The 15,077-nt window shown below is 44.6% G+C and overlaps 1 protein-coding gene across 8 annotated transcripts in view; it reads right to left on the bottom strand.

Annotated features, from left to right (window-relative positions):
- Positions 1-969: 969 nt before the first annotated feature.
- The window catches only part of disc1 (DISC1 scaffold protein), a 215,018-nt gene continuing 200,910 nt past the window's right edge, over positions 970-15,077 (bottom strand). For 5 of the 8 annotated variants that reach the window (XR_011940651.1, XM_072498529.1, XM_072498530.1 and 2 more), the window contains 2 exons: positions 9,386-9,508; positions 970-3,940 (listed from right to left, as the gene is read on the bottom strand). Coding sequence is in view for 5 of the 8 variants with exons in the window: in XM_072498529.1 (XP_072354630.1) it covers positions 3,827-3,940; positions 9,386-9,508 (237 nt within the window). In the remaining 3 variants the exon portion in view is untranslated. Of the gene's footprint in view, positions 3,941-9,217; positions 9,509-15,077 lie in introns of those variants that run through there. The other 3 variants (XM_072498534.1, XR_011940649.1, XR_011940650.1) reach the window with 3 other exon arrangements.

Raw genomic sequence — 15,077 nt, 5'->3', positions numbered from 1 at the left:
GATCAGATACCTGGTAACAGGAGTGGGTGACGTTGCATAAATGGAATTTAACAAAGCTGGTGGTGGAGGTTAGGGAGGATCTTAAGAGGTGGGATACACTGCATCTGACTCGGGCAGGGAGGGTCCAAGAGGTGAAGATGAAGGTCCTGCCAAGGTTCCTATTCATATTCCAGATGCCTACGATTTTTGTACCAAAGGCTTATTTCCGGAAGCTGGATATGATTATTTCAGAATTTGCGTTGGCAGGGAAGGTGCAAAGGGTAAAGAAGACCCCATTACAGAGGCAGAGGCAGAAGAGGGGGGCGGGGGGGAGTTGGTATTGCCAAACTTGTTGCATTAGTATTGGACGACAAATGTGGAGAAGGTGAGGCGGTGGTGGGAAAGAGAAGGGGCAGAATGGGTTAGGATGGAGGAAGAATCTTGCAGGGGTGTAGTCTGAGGGCTATGTTTCAGCAGCGTTGCCACTAGCATATCTACGGAGTGGTGCAATCCACAGTAAAAGTGTGGAACCAGTCGAGGAGGCATTTTAGGATAGGGGGGACGGATTTGAGCTGCATCTATTAAAAAGACTTCTTAAAGGAATGGTTCCCAGGATATTTTCATCATGGGTGACAGGGAATATCTTGTTGTATGCAGAATCTCAATGAGTGAACAATCTGAATTATATTTCCAAAGCATGAGGTGTATAAAATGAATAACAAATTTCTAACTGAGATGGTATTCAGAAACTATCTTGGGTGGAATCTAGGTTTGAGTCTTAAGTTATAAAGAAAAGTCTGTTCTTGCCATTATTTTTTCACTTTCAGTTTAAAAAAATTATATCTTCATCTCTGTGGTACCTTATTCCATCCCACAACAATCAGTCTTTCTCCAGAAAGCAAAGTAGCCAAATTTGGAGGACAAAATTGAATTCAAAGTTTTAATGGCAAAGTAAGTAACACAAAAGTTCTAATCAACCAGAGGCTTAAGTAGATATTCAAGATCCATATTTAATAATAAATTACTCTACTCTTCTTATAGTTCTTACAGTTTATTATGTGTTCTTAATGGTATATAAAAAAACATATACATACAGGGAACAACATTCAGTAGTCCACAAATTCTTTGTTATTTAATTAGTTGCATCGTTAGAGCTGTAAATATATATTATAATATAAATGTAACCACTCATCCAAAACATTAAAAAACTGTCAATCCCAAGTATAAAAAAACAAGTGTTAAATTTTGTGTTTATTTTTGAGCTGCCTGTCTATCAATACGGGTTAGAAAACACATTTTCAATGGATAATAAATGCATGTAACATAGTAGTAGTACCTTTTAGCATTTATTAGGAGTTAAGATATCACGTAGGTCTTATGAACAGTTCCATTATAAACTATCAAAAGAATAAAATATATATATGATTTTGCTGACTAAAAGGGTGTGAAATATTTAGTGGATTTCTGGCATTTATAGCAGACAAAGAAACTTTAACGGTTTAATAATCATTTTTTTACATTCGCAGGATGTAGACATGGTTGGCTATTGTCGATCCCTAATCTCCCCGAGAAGACAAGTGAAGGCTATTTGTGTAGTAGAAAGTCTTTATCACTACAGTGTCCAAAGCTAACTTGACCCACACTTTGTGGGATCGTTACCCGCTTCTGGCACTATGTTACAGTCCTTTGGGTGGTGCAGGCTGAGCTGTTTCTACAGGCTCCCTTCATATTGACTGCACTAACTGCCTCAAACTATGAATGATCAATAGTTTTGCTTTTCCGGTTTTCACTTCTGGAAGAAAGGACCATCATGGAGGTGTTCAAAAATTTGGAAGCCCTTAAGCATAAACGTGAGCTGTGGTTCAGTGGGTAGCACTCTTGCTCAAGTCAGAAAATAGTGGGTTAAAGACTCACTCCAGGGAGTCGAGCACAACATTTAGGCTGACACTCCAGTGCTGCACTGTTGGTGGTATCATCTTTTGTACAAAATGTTAAACCGAGTTCCCTCTTGGATGGACACACCGATCCTGGGGAACCATTTGAAGAAAAGCAGGGGAGCTCTAGTAGTGTTAGTCTGCCCTATGCAGAAAATTTGAAAAGGTGGGGAAACATTTTCCCAGGTATTGAAGATGCTCATTCAGCATGTATTTAGCCTAATTTCCCTGGTAAGGCCCATTTACCTCCATCAGGAGCCCGAGACACTTCATCTCCTAAAGTGCAATCCTTGCAATCCCATCATGAGCCCGGACTGAACAAAGATGTGCTGACTCCTGGAATAGGGAGTTTCAATGCCCAGGTTTTCCCCCCAACATCATTGGTTTTGTTCGGGGTAAATGTTATTTCGGCCATTTACAATGCTGCTCAGTAAAGTCTGAAATTGGGAGGGATCCAGTGCAACTAGGTTCCTGTCATTTTCTACTGAGTTCTTTTGCCTAGAGTTGAGGCAAGAATTTGACAGACACCCCAGGAAATTCTGGACATAAAAACTTGGAAATATTTGGAATAATGCACCCAAAAAAATGTAATCTGAGCTGACTCAGGCAAGGTTTTCACCTTCCAAATGTAGTCTAATTTGTTGAATTGCTATCTGGTAATTTATGAGACAGCTTGAATGAATCAGTCATTTATGTATTTATCAAATACACAACTAGTATTACTTCTAGGCATTTTGTTACAGCTGGTAGCCCCAAGATCAGCAGCATGCTCTGTTAACTTTTGTTTTAATGTTGAACTTGGGAAGATATCATCCAAAAATATCCAAAGCTAATGTGGAAAATATGAAGCTTTAACAACAACCAGAATTCTGGGCACTGCCTGAACTACTCGAGGTAGTGTCACTCGTGTTTTGCTTGTAACAGAAATAGTGAAATTTCCTTAAATCCAGATTAAAAGTGAATCACCCTTATCAAATATTGGGAATGGAGTTCTATCCTTTATTCAGCAGGTGGAAGTGTCCTTTGTGGCTAATAAGTGTGCATCAGAACTGAACTATTAGTATTCTCGAAACTAACTTATCTTGATTAGGAGTTTTCTTCAGGCTGTTGTAATGGTGTCTCCCTGATACATATAGGCATTATAATATGGTCTCAGTGGCTCAATTTTGTAGAGTAATGTGCCTACAGTGCTGTAGAAACGGAAAAGGGGAATGGATCCTGGTGCTACATTAATAGATATATTATGAATCTGTCAAGAAGTATTATTTACGGCACCAACTGGACCACTCCTACCTTCTGCTGCAAACTAAGGAGCTAGCTCTTGTGATCCTGCAAAAAAAAAATAAAAAAAATCAAAGATGTTTTGTTTATGTTTTGTCTGCGTATAGTCTTGAATGCAACACATCACAATTTTACATTGGGTTTGGATAAGAAAGCTGATTTAGTTCAACATAATGAAGTTTCCTCAGTGTTCGATGATCTAGCTGCACTCAAAAAATGCCTAATTATTCTTTATCATTTTGATGAGAACAGGCATTCAGAAAATATCAAAAATAATTTCGTAAAATATTGCAGATTTGCCTTTTAGAAAAGCAGAAATATTTGAGACTGCTCCAATTGTTTGTTAAATAAAACATCAAAAGCTGTGCATTAGACTTGATTTTTCTAAACTTTGTTTCTGGTATTAGACAATGTAAGCCAGAAAATGTTAAAACGTAAAATTCAAAACTTGGCCCTTGAATGTTTTTTAAACTAAATTAAATGCTTGATAATAACAATTTCATTTTTGAAACGGATTATTAATTTTAAATTTGGGGTTTGCTAAGACATTACAGAGTTAATAAAAGTGTCTTCATGTGGAATGTTATAAACCAACATCAGATGTATTTGCCTTGAAGTAATTGTTCTTTCAGTCACCAGCTATTGATTACAAAATTTCTTAACTCTTCTTTTTCCAAAGGTAAAAGCTGTTTCAACATTGCCTGCAGTGTTTCTTTCACCATCTGGATTTCTCTCTGTAGATACTGTGGGGCAGTTATTAAGGATGAAACATGGCAATGATTAGCAGTTATTTTCCACTGAAGTTATTAATTGAACTGAAATGACTATAAAAGTACCAGCTGGACACGGCTAAAATAACTGCATTTTTAAACTAATTCTAAATATTTTGTGATTATAATTACCACACTAAGCTCAAGTAAAATACCTTTAATTTCAACACTGGATTATTCTACCAATCCGGTTAACAGCATAGAGTAACTCACCAATGAGTCAGTCATTTCATGTCAGTCAAATTCATTTCACGTCAGCAACATTTTAAACACCTCCATTGTTTCACAACTGTGCAATTGACAGCAGTACAAGTGTAGAGGGAACATGATGTAAAGATTAAGAACTTGCATAGAATCTTTAATTTAAGAGGAACATCAAAGATGTTTCACCGAGGCACAAAGAAAGAATGGATACAGAGACAATGGAGGGTGACCAAAAGCTTGCTCAATAGGCACGTTTCAAAAAGGAGGAAGGTGGAGACGTTGTAAGGAATAGGGAGGAAATTAGGAGCTTAGGTGACTGAAAGCAAAGCCTGCAATGGAAGGTGAAGGGAAAATAGAATGCAGGAAATGGAAAGATTTTTAGAGGTCAGGGGCAAGTGGTGTAGAAATAAGAGTGTGATCATAAAGATGAGAATTTTAAATAAGAAATGTTCAAGGACCAGGGGAGCCAGGTTGGTGAGCATTTGGGTAAGCAGACCTTTGACTGGAATTGGCTATGCATGGCAGTGTTTTGGATATTTTCAAGTTAAGAGCATAAAAAATAGGTACATGTGATGTGAGCGGCTGCGTTTTCGCAAGCTCATCTTTTAATCCATCTTTTCATCCTTGTGCATATTTCCTTTTTGTCGTTACTTGGTTTACATGTGTTCCGAGAATTGCTTGTTGGTGTTTCTGCATGATAGTGCAAAGTTAGAATGCTGAAATCCTCACTTGCCCGTGGTGGCCGGTAGGTGTTAGGGTGGGGCCCTGCCTTTGATGGCAGTTTCTTTTGAGCGGGCTCCCACCCTAGCGATGTGTAAATTGACAAACAGCGGCAGCCAACGAAGACATTGTTCTGGTCAGAAATCTCAGCTCTGAGGTACAGGTCATCAAGGCCCAATTCCAAGAGTTGCAGGTTTTTTTTAAGGAGGCAATGGCGGTGCACAAGTATGTTCTTGCAGTAGACAGAGCACTGTCTCTCGTGGAAGCCCACCTCTGAATGGTTGAATTTCTGCTGCATGATCGGATTGAGTTAAGATAGAAAATAAATAGTAGAGTGCTGCTGAGTTTAGTTTCGGAGGGTGTGGCGGTGGGGAAGTTCCCAGTTGAGTTCAAGAATCTCGATCTGGGCCTGGGCAAATTAAGTTTGATGAAGCACATTTAATCTCGTCTCCTAGGCATGGTTGTGTCTTCCAATCACTGGTCATGTGTTGTCCTGTTGAGATGTTGGTCATGAGGGGTTGGAGGTGGCCAAGTTGGAGTCACCCCCCCCCCCACGGGCAGGAGATTAAATTGTTGGCCACCTGGGTTCCGGTGAGATGGCATGGTGGAAGTATTAGTGTCTCGTGCTTCATTTGTCAAATCCTTGAGCTATCCTGTATTTAGGCCTACTTTGTGCAGCAGTAAAGTCTTTAACTTGAGAACAGCCTTGCACCTTTGCATCTCGGTTGTTTTTCAGGACATTGCTGCCTGTTGATCATGTTGTTCTCTGTTTGATGTTATCAATTTTTTCCGTTTGCAGCTAAGTGTACAATGAATAATGTGGATGTGATGGCCTACACCACTGATTATCCTGATCATAGAAGTTCACATCAAATTAAGCCAAAGATTGAATACGAGATTTCTGCACAGTCTTTCTTCTTTATCCTAAATGTATTTGGGTCGGTCCTCGTTATGTTCGAGGAGGGATCTCCCAGTTAGAGATAACCAGTTTTTGATTGTCTATTTGTTTAACTCCAATCCAGGGCATTTCAATCTTTTCTAGGCCCAGGCAGACCGTTGGTTATCCTGATGAGGACTGGGCTATATTTGTCTCTTTGTCTCCAACTTGGGATCGAGTCAGTCTTTTCTCCTGAGACAGGTCTCGCTCTCCAACTGTTTTTGTTACTGTTGGAACTTTTCTGAGGACAAGGGTGGCTCTCAGTATCCCTTATGGCAGTGTTTTATTCAAACGTTTTTTTCGGGGACCCATTTTTACCAACTAGCCAACCTTCGGAACCCACGTCGGCCGACCTTCGTAACCCAGGCCGACCTTCGCAATTTATGCGGGCCAACCTTCACGGCTCACGTGGGCCGCCCTCCGCGACACACGTCGGCCGACATTTGAGACCCACCATTTTCTCTTACCTTTAATGCGAGAGGTGAGCCTGCTTGGTCCTCATTTACTGGTTTGCTACTGACAAAATGGAGGATTCGCAATTTCGCCCAAAGCACGTGACGTCAGCATTCGGGGCAAGTGACCTGCTCTCTGCTTCGCTTCAGGCAGGAAGACTGCATTGAATTTAAAAAGAAATCGTCTCCTGGGTCAGTTGGCTGACATCAGGAGGCAGTGCTTCTCGCTTGGCTCTGCGCATGCGCACCGATGAGCAGGCACGCATGCGCAGTGCGCCTGCATTTTTTAGCTGGTCGCAGCCGTCATTTTCAAAGCAGCTCGCAGGCAGAATTATTAAAAGCCGGCCGATGCGGCTGTTGCACGCAAATTCAAGCGATTGGGGATGCCGCGACGGTTGGCTCCGCAACCCTCCCGACACCCGCCCGCGGGTCGCGACCCCCACTTTGAAAATGCCTGCATTAAGGGACAACAGTTCCATATTTCCTTCCTCAGAGAAGTTTTCATATTTTCTCTTCTTCTCTCCCTTCCGAGGTGATGTGGTGTTGGTTCAGCCTGGTGGTGTGGTTGTGGGCCCAGGATGTCATTGGGCGGGTATTGGATTGACCCTCATTCTCAGGACACCCGCAATGTGGGATCTTGACTGTTCTTCCTCGATGCTGGGGTTCCTTCTGGTATAGCAATAACGTGCGGATTTTGTCAACTTGACTGGTTTTCCAGGTCATTGACTTTGCCCTACAAAGACACATGCTCCTGAATCACTGCAGTCAACTTGGACTTGTGTACTGATCTTGTCGGTAAAGGTGCTAGTGTGAGTCAGCAGCTAAATTAATGGTCTCAAGGGAGGATTGACTAGGAACCAGCGATTCTTCAAATGAATTTTTCAGCTCCAGAGCCAGACTTCTTCGGGATTTATCGAGCTCAGTGACCAGAATGTTAGATTTAGATTTACTGAGGTACAGTGAAAAGTATTGCTCTGCATACAGTCCAGGCAGATCGTTCCATACATGAAAAACATAGGACATATGACATGTTGATCTGTTTCTAAAAATGCTTTAATTCATTTATGGGATGTGGGCGTCGCTGGTTAGGTCAGCATTTATTGCCCATCCCTAGTTGCCCTTCAGAAGGTGGTGATGAGTTGCCTTCTTGAACCGCTGCAGTCCTTCAGGTGCAGATACACCCACTGTGCCATTAGGGAGGGAGTTCCAGGATTTTGCCCCAGCAACAGTAAAGGAACGGCGATATATTTCCAAGTCGGGTGGTGAGTGACTTAGAGAGGAACCTCCAGGTGGTGGGGTTCCCAGGTATCTGCTACTCTTGTCCTTCCAGAGTAGTGGCTGTGGGTTTGGAAGATGCTGTCTAAGGAACCTTGGTGAGTTACTGCAGTGCATCATGTAGATGGTACTCAAGGCTGCCACTGTTTGTCGGTGGTGGAGGGTTTGAATGTTTGTGGAAGGAGGAGCAATCAAGCGGGCTGCTTTGTCCTGGATTGTGTCAAGCTTCTTGAGTGTTGTTGGAGCTGCATTCATCCAAGCAAGTGGAGAGCATTCATTGCACTCTTGACTTGAGCCTTGCAGATGGTGGACAGGCTTTGTGGGGTGAGGAGGTGAGTTACTCGCTTTAGGATTCCTAGCCTTTGACTTGCCCTGGTAGCCACAGTATTAATATTAACTAGGGCAATCCCACAGTTGAGATGAAGAGGCAAAAGCAAGATTATATGGCCAACTATAAATAGATAGCAGCTGACAAAACTGAATTGATACTCAGACTTTTTGAGACGGAGTCCATGAAATCCTTGTACTTGTTGTTGCACTGAGAGCGAGGCTATGTGAGGGGATTTGAGGACCTATTTAATTGTAGAGAAAAGTAGTTGTGATTGTACTTAGCTTTCAGGATGACCCTAGAATAGTGAATACCTTCTTTTGCCAACATAAGATAGCCACAAAATCCACCAGGGAATGCAGATGGTAGTGGATGTGCAGAAATCTAGTGACATCAGTCTGCTGCGCCCAGCCTGCCAGTACCTCAAACCTTGTAGATTACTATTACAAAACTGATTCTGCGAGTGTTAGTAAATTCTGCAAATAAAAATAGAATATTTTCTGTGCATGACACGTGATTCTAGCAATTGAATAAGTGCAGAAGTTACATAACATAATTTAATAAACAACGCCTATTTTTTAAACCCGCAGATGCAGGATGTCAAATTTCATTGCAAAGCATCTCATTGAACGTTACCACAAACTATTCTTAACAGCTGCAAATGTGCAGTTATTATCAATTGAATCAGTTGCTGAGAACATCAGCGTTTGTGATTCTTCTGTAGTTAATTTCAGAAGGATATTTGAAGGACACTGCCTAAAACACAGCCATGATGATTTGAACAGCGCCATCTTTGCTCCTGGCCACTGCCCACTCTGTTGCTCAATGACATAGTGGAGTAAAACGCTACAACTGCACGCGTACAGCGTTGGCAACAAATGCAGCCAATATCAAAATTACCTGGCTGTGGAGAGGAAGATGCAATATTCCTCAATGTGATAAAGCTAGATTTTGTGATTGATGACAAGGTACGCTCTAGTTTGCAGACCTCAGACGCTGATATGTCAGAAGTGAGGGAGCTGCTTAAGTCAAAATTTGAGGGAGCTGCTTAAGTCAGAAGTGAGGGAGCTGCTCACTTGGTCAAAAGGGAAATCATTATTGTAATGGGTGGGGTGCCAGAAGAGATTTGTTGAAAATTAGTGTGTTAGTTAAAGCTATCTAAAAATCAGTTATATGAATATTTTAATCAATCACAAGTAGCTTAAAATATTTTAGCTATGAAAACTATTGCAATATTTCAATCAAATGATCACTTTGAACAATATTGTATACTAAATAACAAAGTTTATTTCTGACTTATTGACTTTCAATCAGCTGAAAAGTAGACCACAAAAGAGTAAATTAAATTTGAACAAATTGCCATGAATCTATGATGGATTATTTTAGTGATAATTATCACAGTAAAAACATTTGTAATCTTACACAGATGTTTCCCCTCAAAGGCTGATAAATACAGTGCAGCAAACCCAACAGCAAATTCTACGGTTCTGAAGTTAAAGGATATGAGAAAAACTGTTGTCATGATTGTTTATTGCCATTTGCAGCTGTCCTTCCAAATACAGCAGCCTGTCACTGATCATTTCACACTCTTCTCCTATGTCCACTGCAGATCCCTTATTATAGGTAACCTACAAAACACAAAATTCAGTTTTGTCAATTGTATTACATTCAAAGTAGTTTTGCATTTTTATCTTGTGCAGTATCAAAAAAATCCTAATCACATGTCTCCAAGTATGTTGAACAAAATTATTTCTGATGTTCTCTTAACATTTTATTTAAACAACTATTTGATTCCATGGACAGTCATGTTACATAAGTAATTCAGGTTGACAGTATTAAGGACTGGAACTAACATCAGTTAAGATTTGGGAATGGATTGTTCTGTACGTAACCATTAATGTTATTATAGATAGTTAAGTCAAAGTAATTATGTGCATTTACAGCTTAAAACATATGTATGATTTAGCAAATGATGATGCTAAGTCACACAGGCAAATTATTTAATTTTCAATGGCTGTTCTTAAACAGGTTTATTGGTTAGAAATCTTGTCCTAATAATTATAAGATGCACATTAACTTTAGACAAAATCCATAGTATGTTGAATAAATATAGGAACAAAGGAATAGGAAGCCATTCAGCTCGAGCACCCCCCACCCCCAACAACTCCATCTAGCTGCTGTTGGTAGTTTGAAAATCACTAGTTTTCATGTGACTATCATTTTGAAGTTTGAATTAATATGTTTTTAAGTATTTTCTGCTAAAATTGATGGAAGCCTTCTTCATAAAAACTGAGTATTATTGGAAATCAAATAGATTTAATAACTAAAAGTTAAGTAGGCAGCCTTAATTGTGAGACAATTAAAAGAATAAGTTATTCAGTAATAGATTTGTTAGAAAGGCTGGAAATTTTGTAATTTGGAACACAAATGTTTATAACTTTTATAATTATAAGCATATATAAATACTTGATTACTAATATAGCTTTCAAAGTGCTAAGAGAGAAAGATTAATGTGTGAGATTAGGGGTGCGATTTAATGGCCGCGATGCGTTTGAGCAAGAGTGCGAAGCAGCCATTAGATTGTGGGAGAGGCCAAAATCGCAAAGCGTGAAGGGCGCAGATCAGTTTACGATCTAACTGGCCCACTCCAGTCAGCGAAATCAGGATCCCTCGTGGCGTAGCGAGAAACCAATAATCACCTCTAAAGGCCAATCTCCATACAATTAACGGGAAAGAATCCCTCTATAACGGCCTCCTGTGATCTAACCGCCTCCCAGCAAGTGATCACACGGGAGCTGATTACAACACCTTTTTAAAAACGTGAAGCTGGCAGAATGGCTGCTGGGGGGACCTGAGGAGACGAGTAGCTATCTTCGTTCCCAGGAAATGAGCCCGGGGGGACTGGGGTTGCTGCTCTGGTGCTCGGGGGAGCCCGTGATGGGGGGGGCCAACCTCAGTCAGAGTGGGCCACCATTGGAAGGGGCGGGAGGGTCTCAACAACCTCGGGTCTGCCATGCCACACCCAGAATCGTGTGTGCCCATTGCGGGGGCAACCCAAGCCCCTGCCTGTCTGTCCCACTGACCACCCATAACTCCCACTGACCGTGGAGGCCTCTGTCCACACGGCTGAAGGCTATTGCTATTAGAGAATTGGGAATTGTAGTTCAGCAAGTACTTCACAGCCCACTAGTGAATTCCTGTGGGTAGGCGGGCATCTGGGCATTATTGCCTAGCATCCCAATCAGACCGCGATGCTTGGACACTATGCCTGGACACTGCAGGAAGCAACACCATGGACGCAGCAGTCAACATCCGCTGGGGTTTTGTGACCAGGGGCCCCCACTGAGGTTGGAAGTGCACCAGGGGCCCCCACTGAGGTTGGAAGTGCATAGTCTGGGCATGTCAGATGGCAGGGGCTGTGAGGGGGGGAGCAATGGGGAAGTGGAGGCTCCCGGGGTGAAAGTCATCACTGGTCGCCAGTCTCACACCCTCTCCAATTGCTTACAGATATTACACAAGATGGATGATATCTTGGAACACGCAGTGATGCCACCACGCCAGGCGCCAGAGAAGGCAGCAGCGTTGATGGAGGCTCGAGGCGACTGCTGATGTGCAGGACCCGGCCTCACATCCTGAGGACCAGGCCACCCATCAGGCAAAGGAGGGACCCAGAGGGGGAGACGCAAGGTGTACAGGAGTCGCTGGTCGTTCAAACAGATAATAATCTTTAAGTAGGCTTACATTAACATTGCAATGAAGTAACTGTGAAAATAACCTAGTCGCCACACTCCAGCGCCTGACCGAGTACATTGAAGGAGAATTCAGAATGTCCAATTCACCTAACAAATATGTCTTTTGGGGCTTGTGGGAGGAAACCGGAGCATCCAGAGGAAATCCACGCAGATACGGGAAGAAAGTGCAAACGCCGCACAGACAGTGACCGAAGCCGGGAATAGAATCCGAGTCCCTTGTGCTGTGAAGCGACAGTGCTTACCACTGTGCTAGCATGTGCCGCAGGAGGCTCTGCCTCAGCAAAGGGACAGTGCGGCACCTGTGCCATTTCCCATGGACTTGTCAACATGGAGGAGGAAGAGGATACCCGCTCCTGGTGGCCGTCAAGGTCACTGCAGCCTTGAGGATCATTCCAGGGTTCAAGTGGGGACTTGTGTGGCATCTCACAAGCTACAGCCCACAAGTACATCCGTGAGGTCACAGATGCCCTGTTTGCCCAGGCGGAAAACTATGTAAACTTTGACATGGACCAGGCACAACCAGGTGCCCAGATAGCAGGATTCTCCTTCAATACCAGGATGCCCCAGGTCCAGAAATAATAGATGGTGTGTCGCCCTGTGCACACCGAGCCGTTAGGGAATGCCCCACATTAACAGGAAGGCCACCCACCCCTCCCCCACCCCTCCTCCGGCCCCCGAATATCCAGCCTGTGTGCGACCACCACTTGTGTGCATGTTTCCCCCATCCCCCTACCCTATTCCATTCTTCCAGGGTCTGTGTATTATCAGTCCAGGGTGATGGGACTGTGTAGGCATTGTCAGCGTCTCACTGTCGAAGATGGGGGGGGGGGGCTGTTGATAACCTGCGGTGTTACTCCTCAATCTATGCCATAGTCTGACTCCTGTCTGCTGAGTGCTTGCTCACACCCATCACCTGTACGTGGTGTGCCTGGATGGATGGAATCCAGGACCTCCATGCCCAGGGCTAGGGCAAGGGTTTGGTGGTCGGCCTGCAAATTGGATGAAAGTGCCAGAGATGTCATATTTCTCGGGTGCAACGGTTTTTAATGCTGTACACGTGTCTCCAACTGCCCGACCCCAAATGATGCCGCCCCATCTTGCCCACCACTTCCAACCCCTCCTCCCAGCCTCCCCCCCCTCACTCCACCCTTCCCCCTCCACTCCTCTCTCCCCCCCCCCCCCCTCCGGTGCCCTTTCAGTGATCCTCAACCTGTTTAGCTTTCCATGCTCTGCCACTGCGTGTCCCCAAGTTGCGCATCAGAGGTGGAGGCAGCTTGCTGCCCACCGCGTCTTATGGCCTTCGATGCCCCTGGTGGGTAACATCAGGGGGCCCTGGGGCCAGAGGGCCCCAGCACACTTGTCGGCAGCACATGCCCCGCCATGCCACCCTGTTCCAGGGGCTGACTCCGCGATGCGCCGTTGTCAGGGGGAGCTTGTGGCCACTATCGCTACTCCGTAGGGTGGTTCTGTGTTGGTACTCAGGGTCCCATCCTCCCAGTCGGTGCCCATTGGGCCCTGGGTTCACCTCAGAACAGAGGGGCAGCTGGATCGAGCTCCAGCATCATCTGGCTCTGCCAGCCCTGGCGGCTTCCCAATGTCTGCAGCATGCTGTAGATGCTGTCGCCGATGCTCCTCAGTGACTGTGACATGCTCTGAAGCGCCCTGAAAATGTCCCACCCACGACTTGGACATCTCTACCGTGCCTCATCAATGTCTATGTGGGACTGGAACACGTCCCCCACGACTGGGACATGCTGTCGAGGTGCTCAGCCATGACCGTCTCTGACTGAGCCACACCTTGGACACCTCCATTCATACTGCTGACGTCGTGCACCAGGCTCTCCACTGAAGGCGTTGGCCTCGGTGCCACGCATTGCCGGCGCTATCTCCTGCACACATAGCCTTTGGGACTCCTCCAATCGGCAATGGACCTGCTGGAGTATCGCTGACATCCCCCTCTCAATATCATGGCCGGAAGCTATTGACTGCATTTGCTCCAAGTAAACCTGGTCCAGAGGCTCAGTATCTGACTGGGACCCAGCTGGGTCCTGGGATCCAGCAGACCATCCGACAGCTGTCTCGCCTGGGGGTTACTGCCTCCACCTGATGTGCATCTGCAACTATGTATTGCACACCAGAAGCCTGACCACTACTGTCGCCCACCGATGTGTGTCTCTGTACTAGTGGAGGGTGGCATGACAGCTGTGTTGCGAATACGGTGGTTTCCTCTGAGCTCCCCTCCAAAGTGTTCCCATGGGAGGCATGGGAGCAGGGGGAGGTGAGAGAACCACCCCGAGCGTTCCCATGGGAGGCAGTGTTGTAATAATACTGTTGATGGACTAGAAATCCAGAGACCCAGGATAATGATCTGGGAACCCGGGTTTGAATCCCACACTATGGCAGGTGGTGGAATTTAAACTCAATAAAATATCTGGAATTGAATGCCAAATGATGACCGTGAAACCATTGTCGATTGTCGTAAAAAACCATCTGGTTCTCTAATGTCCTTTAGGGAAGGAAATCTGCCATTCCTACCTGGTCTTGTGTACATGAGACTCCAGACCCACAGCAATGTGGTTGACTCTTAAATGCCCTTTGAAATTGACTAGCAAACCACTCAGTTGTATTCAACCGCTATGAAAACACAAAAAATGAATGAAAGCGGAAGGACCACCTGGCATCGACCTATGCACCGAAAACGACAACGGCAAACCCAGCCATAGTCATACTCACAGAATCATACCTTACAGACAATGTCTCAGACACCACTATCACCATTCCTGGGTATGTCCTGTCTCACCAGCAGGACAGACCCAGCAGAGGCAGCGGCACAGTGGTATACAATCAGGACAGAATTGCCCTGGGACTCATCAACACTGACTCTGGACCCCATAAAGTCTCATGGCTTCAGGTTAAACATGGGAAAGGAAACCTCCGGCTGTTAATCACACTCTGCCCACCATCAGGTCTCCTCCATGTTGAACACCTCTTGGAGGAAGCATTGAGGGTCGGAAGGGCACAGAATATGCCCTTCAATGTCCATCACCAAGAGTGGCTCGGTAGTACCACCACAGACCGAGCTGGCCGGATCCTAAAGGACATAGCTGCTAGACTGGACTGCAGCAGGTGATGAGGGAACCAATACGAGGGAAAGACATACTTGACCACATCCTCACCAACCTGCCTCCATGTCAGTATCGATAGAAGCCAAGCTGTTCCAGTTACAACACTAGCATCTACCCGGCAATGCGGAAAGTTGCCCAGATGTGTCCTGTACACAAGAACAAGGACAAACCCAACCCAGCCAATTATCGCCCTATCAGTCTACTCTACATCATCAGCAGTGCTATCAAGCGGCACTTACTCAACAATAACCTGCTCATGGATGCTCAGTTTGGGTTCCGCCAGGGTCACTCAGCTCCTGACCTCATTACAGCCTTGGTTC

The sequence above is a fragment of the Scyliorhinus torazame genome, chromosome 4, assembly GCF_047496885.1.
Source record: "Scyliorhinus torazame isolate Kashiwa2021f chromosome 4, sScyTor2.1, whole genome shotgun sequence".
In the NCBI taxonomy this organism is placed as follows: Eukaryota; Metazoa; Chordata; class Chondrichthyes; order Carcharhiniformes; family Scyliorhinidae; genus Scyliorhinus; species Scyliorhinus torazame.
This window is presented reverse-complemented; position numbering and strand designations above follow the sequence as displayed.